Source organism: Neomonachus schauinslandi, chromosome 11 (assembly GCF_002201575.2).
Source record: "Neomonachus schauinslandi chromosome 11, ASM220157v2, whole genome shotgun sequence".
Lineage (NCBI taxonomy): Eukaryota > Metazoa > Chordata > Mammalia > Carnivora > Phocidae > Neomonachus > Neomonachus schauinslandi.
In genome coordinates, this window is record NC_058413.1 from 49,861,804 (window position 1) to 49,873,839 (window position 12,036).

Genomic DNA, 12,036 nt, shown 5'->3' on the forward strand with positions numbered 1-12,036 from the left:
AGGCCCCAGGCAAGCCTACTACAGCATGAGGTCATAGAGGTCCTGTGGATAATGGGGCCTTGGGTGGGGAGAGCGCAGTTACTTTACTAGCTTCACTATGCCCACAGCCCGAGTCCATATCCATAATCTTTTTAAGAACAGAAGTCCTTATCCATTCTCCTCCTTAGGGGAGAAGAATGCAGGTCTCTCTGGGTGCATTTGTATATGTCTGTGTGTGCTTGCAGGAGTGCATGTGTGCATGTGTATGTGTTTTTTTCTTGGTCTGAGTTCTTTAAGGAAGCAGAATCAGGCTTCCCCCTTCAGCAGCCTCCTGAGGCAATTTACTGTGTTATTTTATCAGCTGCAGATGACTTCTTTGTGAGGTTAGATAGGGGTCTTGAAGACTTAGGGACTCAGGACTTAGACTGAGAACCAAGCAGTAGTTCTCAACCTTGGTCATATTTTGGAATTACCTGGGAGCTTTAAAAACTATAGATACCTGGATCCTACCCCCCGGGGATTCTGATTTAATTGGTTTGGAGTGTGCCTAGGCATCAGGATTTCTAAAAGCTCCTCAGGCAATTCTGATGTGCAGCCTAGCTTGAAACCCATTATTAATGAGTGGGTTACAATTGCAATGAAAACCAGGTGTGTGTGTAGGAGGGTGCCATATGAGTGGTGACAATGTGGAGGATAAGAATCTAATTGGGATAATGTTGCCTTAGTAACTGGAGAGGACTTTCAGGAAGCCAGAATTACCCAGGTAAATTTGAGGAAATTTTTTTTCATGTGCCACTCCCTGTCCTAGGCTGATCTGTGTCTACCTGGCACTCTCCTACTACAGCCCTAATCTGTGTGTGATTTCCCCTTGTGTCTCCGTCCAGAGATCTCAGCCTGGTGTTTGCTGGAAAAAAGTAGTTTTTCCTTGGAGAACCACCGCTCTGGAGAGCCTTTCTAGTAGCTACTCTCCCACTCTGCCTCTTACCTGTCCAAAGAGTCTTCTCTTGAGTCCCTATGGAGAGTCTCCTGCGTGCTCAGGAAGACTACTTCTGTATGGGGAGCATCCTTTCCTATCCTGGCCCAGCATGTAGGGCTGTCCCATGAAGTTGGCCATCATTTGAGCTAGCTGAAGTGGTATGAGAATAAGGCATGGGGAATGGTCCTACATGATGTAAGTGGCCTCAGGGGAGGGTAGGCCTCTGTAGACAGAACTATAACTGTGTGGGTGCTAGGTGTTTACGCAAAGATTTGACAGTGGGCATGGGACTGTGCTCCAGGAGAGGAATTGATATCAAATATTTGTTGAAGTTGTGTATGTTAGGGGCTGTGCCAAACGCTTTGAATCCATTATCCTGGTTATTCCTTTTAGTAACCTCTTGAAGTATTTCCTCATTTTACAAGTGAATTAACAGGCTCAGAGAGGTTAAGTAGATTAGTGCAAGGAATACAGTGAGTTAATGGAGGATCTGGGATTCAAATCCAAGTCGGCCTGATTCCAGCTTTTAAGTTAAAATTTGAATGGTAGTTCTTTTTGGAGAAGGAAGAAATTGCTGTATCCCTTCTGTTCTCCTGAGTGTATGGTGGGAGGGCGCCTGCTCAGTGGATATGCAAAGTCGTGTAGTGAAAAGGAAGTGGGCAGGATGAGAAAAATGCTGCAATAGGCCAAACCAGAAACCCCAAGCATTCTTGTCAGGGCAGGCAAAACCAAATTTCTTCCTCTAGTGCCCTCCTAGCCCTACACCAGGAGAGGTCATCTGGTGTAGTATAGTTGGCATTTCTGTTCCCTCCAGAAAGGAATCCTGAGTGAGGTAAACAGCAGTGGGGGAGAGAGACATATACCAGGACAAGGGACACAGATGTGGGGCAAAACAGACAGTGCAAGGAGGCAGAGACGCAGAGGTACAGAGACGAGAGTTACTGATAAACACTGGCAGAGAATGATGTACATCCATATCCTAAGGAGATTCCAGAATGAGAAGGGGGTGAATAGGGGAGGGACGGGGATGATGGGCTATTGGTGAAATGTGAGGAGGATCTCTTTCAGATTTTCATAGAGGGGCTAAGGGGGAAATTGGGTATAGATGAACTCCTCAGTCAGAAGCCCATATCTTCATCTCTTCTGCTGCTGCTGATTCTTTAAGCTCCCTGCATTCCACACTGCCCTAAATGAGACTGTCTTTCCCTTTGGCTCATAGAGTCAGATTGAAAGTTGCTGAAGGGAAACAAATGACAACTGAGTTCTGGATGGAGTTGAGCCTAAAGGCTGGGCTGTTTGGGCCACAGCCTGCTCATGGGGTTGCCTCCAGTGTGGCACGTTCTGGGGTTTCCCTGGACACAAATGATCTGCAACATATCTGAGTGGTGACTGGACTGGAGAGCATGAGAGGAACAAACAGGCAGGGGCTGGTTATTTAGGGAACATGGGGTTCTCTGCAAAAACCTCCAGAGTAGTATAGAATAGTGTTGATAGCAGAGCTTTTGGAGGGATACAGAGCCCTGACCAGTCTCTTCACTTCTCTCAGGCTACAGGGATAACTGTACAAGTCCCTCATCCCTTATTTGAAACCTTTAGGGATAGATGTGTTTTGGACTTCAGATTTTTCCAGATTTTAGAAAGGGAATATAGTGCCTTTATCATATATAAAGGAATACCCCAGTGAGGTTTAGGGCAGTGCCCTATAATCAAACACATCAATATTTCTGAAGCTAAATGTATGAATATTCACACCAAGTAAGATAAATAAATACTATAAATACCATCCTGACGTTTCAGGTCAGGTTTTGGACCAAAGTTATAAAAAAAAACTATTGTTTCTTCAGAGATTTTTTTTATTTTGGAATTGTGGATAAGGGATTATTCTCAGGTTGTTGTAAGGAGTAAGGGAGTGCTGGTAGTCTTCTAAGCATATCACATGGTAGGTGTGTATCTCAATCCAAAACAAAATACTAATGTCCAAGGGGGTGGATTTTTGGCTTGAAGAAAGAAGGTTCTTGCAATGAACAATGCACAACTTTGGAATCAGCTGCCTTGAGGAGCTGTGCACAACCAGGGAATGAAGGTGCCTTAGACAAGAGGTTTCCTGTGGTGGGAAGGTGACAGAATTCATTGCTTATCAACATTGACTGCCTAGGATTTCCCTTTTCATGTACCAGAGGGGAAAGGCAAAAAATGTGTGTGTGTGTATGTGTGACACAGGACGTCACATATACATTTCTTTATAATAATGTAATAAATATCTTACTGCATACATCTTTGTTTACATCTCTAATTATTTTGTCAGGATAGATTTATTGAAGAGGAATCCCTGAGAGAAGGATATGGACGTCTTAAAGACTCATGACCAATTAGGATTAGGATTTTGTCACAGTTATCCACAAAATCATTGCCTGAGGAGTTTTTTAACTCAGAACCTCATGAAAAAGATTAGTCTTGAGAATGACTAAGCCCACACTCGAGGACAACTGTAGATCTCAGAGTGACAACACCTCTGAAAATCATGTAAAGTTTCTGCACTGTCTCTTCAGCTCCCCGTTAATGAGGACCTGGTAAGACCCCATGTGGCCCTGGAGAGGATATCACCTGCTTTTTCAGATCTGCAGCCTCCTCTTCTGTGTGGTATCCCATGGTGTTTGGTCCAGCTATCTGTGCTGAGTGGTCAGCACTGCACTTGCCTTTAGATCTTCATGGCTGACTGCAGTACCTGTGGTTATGATAGTTTTCCCAGAGAGCTTGGGTCTGCCTGTGCAGCCTGCAGCTTTCTCCGACCTTATAATGGTGAATCCCTGGGTTTTGCCTGAGATTATATTTATTCTCGGCTCCATGCTGGTGTGAAAGATCTTTTGCGCAATGTCCCTTCCAGTGTAGAGTCTTAGCTGAAAGTCAATCCCCTGTTGGGCAACACCATGACACTTATTGTGTAATATCTCTATTTTCTGTTAGCCACAATGGAGCAAAATATTCCTATTTAATCATGTTGCACCAACATCATGTGCTTCTAGTGATGTTGACCAGGACAAATGGGGGTGCTGATGTGGATTTTATTTGGGAATTCAGCGTTCTTGGCTGAGGATGCAGAGAAGAGCAAACTGGTAAGAGACCACAGTGACTGGACCTCAGGCAAGCAGGTGAAGTGGTTATGATTTCCTGGGATATCAAAATTTCTTTCAGTTGGACCTCTGACCCCTATGGCTGTAGGCCCAGGAAGAGAAGTTCTAGCAATTAATTCTTGAGATATTGACAGGAGAGTGGGGGTAGGGGAAATAGTAATTACACATGAGACCAAGAGGATTCTCTGGACTGGGAATGGCAAAGGTCAGTGTGCTGGCCAAATTTGGGACCCCAGTCTGGGCACATTATCCAGAATAAGCCTGTGACTCTTTCCTTAAGGACAGGCTGAAAATAGAATCTGGCTGTAGAAACAGAGAGGGCTGTGATCCCAGACAAGTACACAAACACTTGCCTCCTGAGGCAGCGTCACTCTTCCCAGACCCCCAGGTCTAGCATCTGTAGAGGAGCTTTTGTGTGGCACCACCATGGGGAGACTTAGGTTAAAATGATGGAGGAGGGGAGGAGAGTTTTCTTTAAGTTAAATCTTGTGTACTATGAACCATGGTAATTCCTGATCTTATTTTCCTGCATGGTAACGTGTAGCCCCCTGCCTTCTGCCTCCCGAGCAAGATACGTGGATAGGCCAAAGCCTGCAGATGCTAGTGATAATGTAGAGACTTCACAGCAAATATTTGTTGAGTGGTTATCACAGTCATATGTTTACAGTAGGTAAAGATGATATAATCCACACCTCCAGGCCCTAGACTCTTCTGTATGTCCCCTCACCTCCACCAGCAGGCTCCATTGTTCTCTGCCCATTAGAACTGGCTTTTTCTGACTTGAAGGTTTCCAGGAGCCGGTCCCTGATTTGCTTGGTGCGGACCCCATAGATGAGTGGGTTGAGGGCAGGGGGCGGCAGCAAGTAGATGTTAGAGAGAAGAATGTGCACAGGCTTTGGGACGGTGTGACGACCAAAGCGGTGTGTGAGGTAGGAGAAGAGACCAGGTACATAGAAGGCCAAGATGACGCAGATGTGAGAACTACATGTGCCAAAGGCCTTGGCCCGGGCCTCCCGGGTAGGCAGCTGCAGTACGGCGTGGGCAGTGAGCCAGTAAGAGGCAGGGATGCCCAGGAGATCTATACCTGACACGGCCAGTGGAAGTGCCAGCCCATACAAATGGTTGGCCTGCGAGGTGCCCACCACCAGCTCTACCACTGCCACGTGTGCCCAGTAGGCATGACCGATGGTCTTGGCTTGGAAGTGCTCAAATCGCGCCACCAGCAGAGGGAAAGGCACAACGAAAGCCACGGCTTTCAGTGCCAGTGCCAGTGCTGCAGAGCCTACACGGGCTTTGGTGACCAGGAGAGGGTAATGCAGGGGACGCCCCACCGCCACAGCACGGTCCCAGATTCCACAGCAGTCAGCACATGCACGAAGAACATCTGGGCCAGGCAGGCAGCGTGTGGCACAGGCCGGGGCCTGAGCCACAGCACAGCAAGCAACCCCGGGGCTATAGATGTAGCTAAGCCCAGGTCTGTGGCTGCCAGTGTGGCCAGGAGGAGAAACATGGGCTGCTGCAGTGTGGAATCTATCTGCACCAATGCCAGTAGCGTTCCCTTGCCCAGCAGGGCCAGCAGATCCATGGGCCCGAAGACCAGTGTCAGCCAGGCCTGGGTACCCCCTGGCCCTGGAATGCCAGTCAGTATGAAGAAGGTTGGGCGTGGGAAGGTGCAGTTGGGATGTGGACCTTCTGCCGTCCTGTGGGGGGCGAAGCTCTAAGGCTCATGGGGGCATGACTTCTGAGAGGGGAGGGAGGGGGAGAGATTTTGGAGGGTGTCACAGTGGCACAGGCCCATCCATGGGGTATGTGTAGGGGTAGTGCAGGGTTGGGGGATCACAGGGTTGTAACGTTTGGTTGGGGTTTTGGATGGATAATCAAGGCCACTACCCCAGCTTGGATGGGAGAATCCTTTGTGCCTGAAAGCGCACGAGTGTTGTAGGGGGAGAAATGGGGAGACACCGGCATTGAGAGAAAGGAGGGCCTCCCTGTTGCAGTGGCTGCTATAGCTGGAGGTCACCTGAGAGTTGGGGCTGAGATGAATGTTTTTCTTCCTCAGGATCCAAAGTAGAGTCCGCCTCAGTCTCTGTAAGGTGGGGAGAAAGCCAGAGCTGGTTGGGGATCAGGCCCCAGGCTGCACTGCCCTTGACTTATATCCTTAGGTAGAGCTCCTGGCCTCAGCTTCCTCAGCTCCACACTGCGGGGTGGACACAACGATTGTAGCGTTGTCCAGCTTGAACATTCTGGGCATCAGCCCTCGGAGAAGAAGAGTAGAGAGGAAAGGAGAAACAGGAGGAGGAAGATTGGACCTGGAGTGAAGCTGGAAGCCTGCTGTGACAGGAGGAAACCTGCTGCATTTTTGGGCTGCTTACATTATTCTTAACTTGATGCTGAAGGAGTGAACTTGAACACTGGCTGGAGAGTTGAAGTTGGGAACAGAGAAAGAGATGGCAGCAAAAAAGGGAGCTTCGATGTCTCCCTTCCTTCTTCACGATCCAGAAAGGGGTCCCACTAAAGTCTTATTCCTGGGGTGCCAGAGGGAGTGGAGGTGCCAGTGGGGGAGGAAATGGCACTCAACCCAGAGTAACAGCCATCTGTGGAAGAAGCGTCTCTGATGTTGGAGGAGGCAGGGTGAGTAGAACCAATTCCACCCAGAATCTAGCTCACGGCAGAAGATTAATAAACATTGAATGGATAGTTGAACAAGGAGGAAAGCACCAGCAGAAGACTTGACTGGAGAAAGATCCTGAGCACTGTGTGTTGGCAGCTTCTCTTCACCTTGGCCGATGCCTCTGGGGCCCTTTATGAGGCTGTTCCGCCTGCTTCCCTCACGGCCCTTACCCCTCCCACCTGTGCCGCATTAACTCTTCCCTGTGCTGCCTCCTTGCTCAGTGTGATGGCACGGTAACTCAGGAAGTAGAGATGGGGACGAGGAAAGAGACTGATTAATGGGAGTGGAGAGATCTGGGAAAGAAGAACACTTCCTCGGGGAGGTCCTTGCCGACTCCCTGAAGTCTAGAGAGAAGACCTTGCTGTATTCTTGGATAGCATCGGTCCCCCTCTATTGTAATTACTTCCCTGCTGTCTCTCTCTGGCAGTGCTTCCTATTAGCCAGCATCTCCACAGCTCAGTGCCTGGTATGTCGTTGTCTATGAATAAATACTCACTGCTTTTAATTGTGTGACAGTCCTGATGGCCAGGCAGCATTCGCTGACTAACAGCAGCTCCTACAGTTTCAGGAGCCTTCGGGACCCATGGAGATGAGAAAGGAAGCTATTCACCATCAACCACTGGGTACGATTCTGCTCCAACGACACATATCCTAAAAATCACCACACTATGCAAGATAATGTAATAAAAAATGGGGCTTGCGGGAAAGGTGGCATCAGGGTACAACATTCAAAAACTTCGTCAGTGACACATTTAAAAAAAGGATAGGACCCTAATAAAAATGGTGGCACCGCTTTACACATATTAACTGGTTAGAAAGCGCATAAATACACCAATAAATAGGACACTCTACCTTGAAAAAGACCTGGAGTTTTCCTTGTAGAAGTGTTAGAGGCAGCAGGTGAATAATGGAGAAGCGGTGGAAGGGGAGACTACGGTAGTCCCCCTTATCTGTGGTTTCGCTTCTGCAGTTTCAGTTGCCCGCTGCCCTCAACCACTGTCGGGGAAGCAGACGACCCTCCTTCTGACGAATCGTCAGAAGGTCAGTCCGTAGCCTAACGCTACGTCACAATGCTGCATCATTCCTCTCACTTCACGTCCTCACTAGGCATTTTATCCTCTCGCATCATCACAGGAAGAAGGGTGAGTACAATGCAGTAGGATATTTTGAGAGAGGGAGACCACGTTCACATAACTTTTATTACAGCATACTGTTACCATTATTCTTATTACCAGTCACCGTGAGTCTCTTGCTATGCCTGATTTATGAATTACACTTTATCACAGGCACGTATGTATAGGAAGACCCCGGTACAGGCATAGCTCATTTGATTGCGCTTCACAGATAATGTGTTTTTTACAAATTGGAGATTCATGGCAACCCTGCCTCTAGCAAGCCTATCGGTGCCACTTCCCCAACAGCACTTGTTCACTTCGTGTCTGTGTCACATTTTGGTAAATCTCAAAGTATTTCAAACTTTTTCATTATTATTATATTTGTTTTGTTGCTCTGTGATCAGTGATCACAACTCACTGAAAGCTCAGATGATGGTTAGCCTTTTTTAGCAATAAGGTTTTCAAAGATTTATTTATTTATTTTAGAGACAGATTGAGCTGGGGGAGGGATGGAGGGAGAGGGAGAGAATCTCAAGCAGATTCCCGGCTGGGCGCAGAGCCTGACATGGGGGCTTCATGACCCTGAGATCATAACCTGAGTCAAAATCAAGAGTCAGATGCTTAACCGACTGAACCACCCAGGCGCCCCTAGCAACAGTTTTTAAATTAAGGTACTCACATGTTTTTTTTTTTTTTTAAAGACCAAATGCTATTGCACACTTAATAGGCTACAGTAGTGTGTAAACATAACCTTTATATGCACTGAGAAACAAAAATTCATTTGACTTGCTTTATTGCTATATTTGCATTATTGCAGTGGTCCGGAACTGAATCAGCAGTATCTCTGAGGTATGCTTGTATATATAGGGTTTGGTACTATCCAAGGTTTCAGTCATCCACTGGGGTCTTGGAATGTATAACCGGCAGATAGCTGGGGACTACTGTAATCTGAAGTTGGGTGAAATGTTGTAACACCAGATATGGATGATGTGGTTCATAACCTAAGTGGTGATAGATGTTTCAGGTGTGTGCATGTTGGATTTTCCTTTGCTGCTGTGTTCAGCAGTTTTGAATGCAGTTTTGTGCATTCACCTAGCTCCTGGCAGAGGGAATCACACATAAGAGAACATGAAATTCACATAATACTCAGTTCCCCAATGTGTCAATTGGTTGGAACAAATTTGCTTTTCAAAACCAACTTTATAGCGATCTGATTGAATCTCTGTTGTACCTGGCCCTGTACCATATGGTGAGGATACAATGGCAATAACAAGACCCTGCTGCCCTCAAGGAGCTCACTGTCTAGTGGACACAGTGATGCAAACAGTTATTGGAAGGCTATAATTGCATTAATTCAGGTTAGTACAGATATGGTGGGAGCACAGAGAAAGGAGCCTTTCTCTCTTCCTGGGGAGTCAGGGAATTCTCTGAATTATAGTAATGGCTACATCCTATGGAGTTTCCTATGTGCAGGCACTGCTCTAAGTCCTATTCCTACCACATGCATTTGCGGTAAGTACAATGATTTACCCCATTTTACAGATAAAGAACTAAGGCACAAACTTGTCCAAGGTCACACAGTTCGTAAATAGCAGTTAAATACTAACTGGATCTGGCCCTAGCATTCTTGCTCTTAGCCACTGCTTTAAACATTTCTGCTGATATTTAGTACATGAATAGGAGTTTTCTAGGATATTTGGGCCAAAAGGATCTGTACCTGGGAGGAAAAGTTCAGGTTGTCCTAGGATTACTGAAGAAGGAGAGGAGCACTTGGGAGCTGGGGGGCAGTGGGTGGAGAGCTGTGAAGGGGATGATTGGGAAAAAATGCCCTTGACTGCCATTACATTCAAACTAATGGGATTTTTGGCTGACATATGCCTGTCCTGGGCACCAACTGTAAAAAAGATTGTTCATAAGATAAATCACAGATCCTTTAAGCTCAACACAATTGAAGTCATTAAGTTCCTGCAAATCTTCTGTATTCTGTGTTGCTCACTGTCTATTAATCCAGGATGTACTGGGGGATATCATTGACTTATCTCTAGAAAAGTTCCTTTGTTGGTCTCCTAGGCCCCAATCCAACATTATAGAAGCTTTCTGAACACATTTGGGGTCACCTGGCTGGTCTTTCCCTGAGACATTGGGAGGAGTGGATCTGACATTACACCTGTGACCTTGTGGAACTGTATGCGAGAGCCTGCCCCCCAGGGGTGGGATGCCAGCCCTGTAGGGAGGCGAAGGTAGAGTGGGAGGAGGAGGGGGGCTCACTGGACCTCTCAGTTGCTTCTTGACTGGTATGGGAAATAGGGTAAGAGGGCTCTGTTTGGGAATTGACCCTGAATTTCTCACTTCTTTGACTAATGCAGCTACCACCACCATTTGCTATCGAATAGGGTTTCCAGAGATCAGCTTGTGTCCAGGTAGGCTTGTTCTGATTTTCTGCTTACGGTGATCAGTGAGCAACAACATGTAGCTGTAAATTACCCATTTATACAATAGATTACAGATCAGAAAATCTTGGGTCCTCGTGGTGCCACTCAACACTGGATCCTCTTCTAGAAACCTCTTAAGGCAAACTCTCAGTTGGTCAAGTCTCAATTCCCAGTTGAGTATGAGACCCCTCTCTGACCACTAGTACCACAATAGCCCAGGCTTTACTTTCCCTCAGTTTCTGAAGGGATAGAGAGATTCTATAAGCCCAAGGTAAGATCAGGTGGCACTCCATATCCTGTGGAGATGTGGATGACATGAAACCACCACACCACTCTGTTTTCTAGGTCTTCTAGCTTCACATCCCTCCTCCATCCAGTCCTTCCATGAGAATATCTTTAATAATCCATAAAGCTCTGGGGGTACTTGGGGACCCCAATACTAGGATAGTGGATATTCTGGCACTAAGGTTGTAAACTTGTGAGGGGAACTGTTCTCCCTATTATAATAGGATCTGGTAGAAATCAGGTTCTGGTAGGGGTATGGAATAGCTCAGATCTACTTTTTATCAGTTCTCCTGTAATATTATCTGCTGTCCTTATCCATTTTCCCTTCCTCTGCAGTGGGGTCAGTCCTTTGGGTTGACTCTATCTTTGACCATAGATAGTGGTGACTCTAGTGTTCCCTTGCATGCTGAGGTCACAGTCCTTGTCTCCCAGGTGACACTGTAAGACAGAAAAATTGGGTTATGATGCTGAACACCCCCCCACCGCATGCCTTAACTTGTCCAATCATTCTTTTCCTTCAATGTGAGCCATGGAAGAGGCATTTTCTGACTAAGTCTCTCTGACCAATAGTGGCTAAGGAGACCATTGCTGGGTAGTCTTCCAAAGACTTTCCTTGCAGAAGATGAGTATTTCCCTCCAAAGGTTCTCTAGCATTTAGGAGGGGACTTTGGAACTGACTGCGTTTGTTGGGGCCATCTTTGGAGAAATTAATTCCCTAAAGTTCTATTCTGAGGTAATAGGTAGCGCCTTTATCTTTTCCACCATTACCTCCCTTCCTCTAAGCTCACATTGCATGGCTGAAACTCTTACAACCAAGAAAGTACTAACGTCATCCACGGAATCCAGCAAACATTATTAAGAACTCATTACATGCCAAACATAGTATTATGAATGGGGAAACAGCCTCTCTTATCATTACATTCACACAGCCACCGAGGCCCACTTCCTTAAGAGCTCATGTATCTGTTTCCTTTCATCCCCACTGGCAGATGTCCCACTGTATACCCCACAACCTTATTTTAGAATATTGCAGCAGTCTCACAACTGATACCCTTGTTTCTAATATACTTCATTGTGTTTTCTTTTTTCGTCATACCTTTATTTGAGAAGTGGGTAATATATATAAAAGTACAAAGAATAACAAATGCACATGTTATCAAGACATCCAGAACTGATCATTATTACCGTTTTGTCCCACTTGCTTTCAGTTCCTTTTTAATCAAGGCAATAAAAGTTAAAGATAAAATTAAAGTCTCTTTTATCTCCTATAATGTTTCATTCTCACCTTAGGGACAGTAATTATCATGAATTTGGTGTATCTTTCTAATTCAGTTTTTACTGCTTTTGCTGGTTGGTGCTTTTATTTTTTATTTTATTTTTTAAAGACTTTATTTATTTATTTGAGAGAGGGAATGAGATAGAGAGAGCATGAGAGGAGGGAGGGTCA

General features: G+C 46.0%; 1 protein-coding gene across 1 annotated transcript; it reads right to left on the reverse strand.

Moving 5' to 3' along the window:
* Positions 1 to 4,787: 4,787 nt before the first annotated feature.
* On the reverse strand, positions 4,788 to 7,883 carry LOC110576448 (olfactory receptor 52W1). The gene is given in 3 exon segments (XM_021685644.2): positions 4,788 to 5,428; positions 5,431 to 5,786; positions 7,849 to 7,883. Coding segments are annotated over 3 exon segments (1,032 nt in total).
* Positions 7,884 to 12,036: the final 4,153 nt, after the last annotated feature.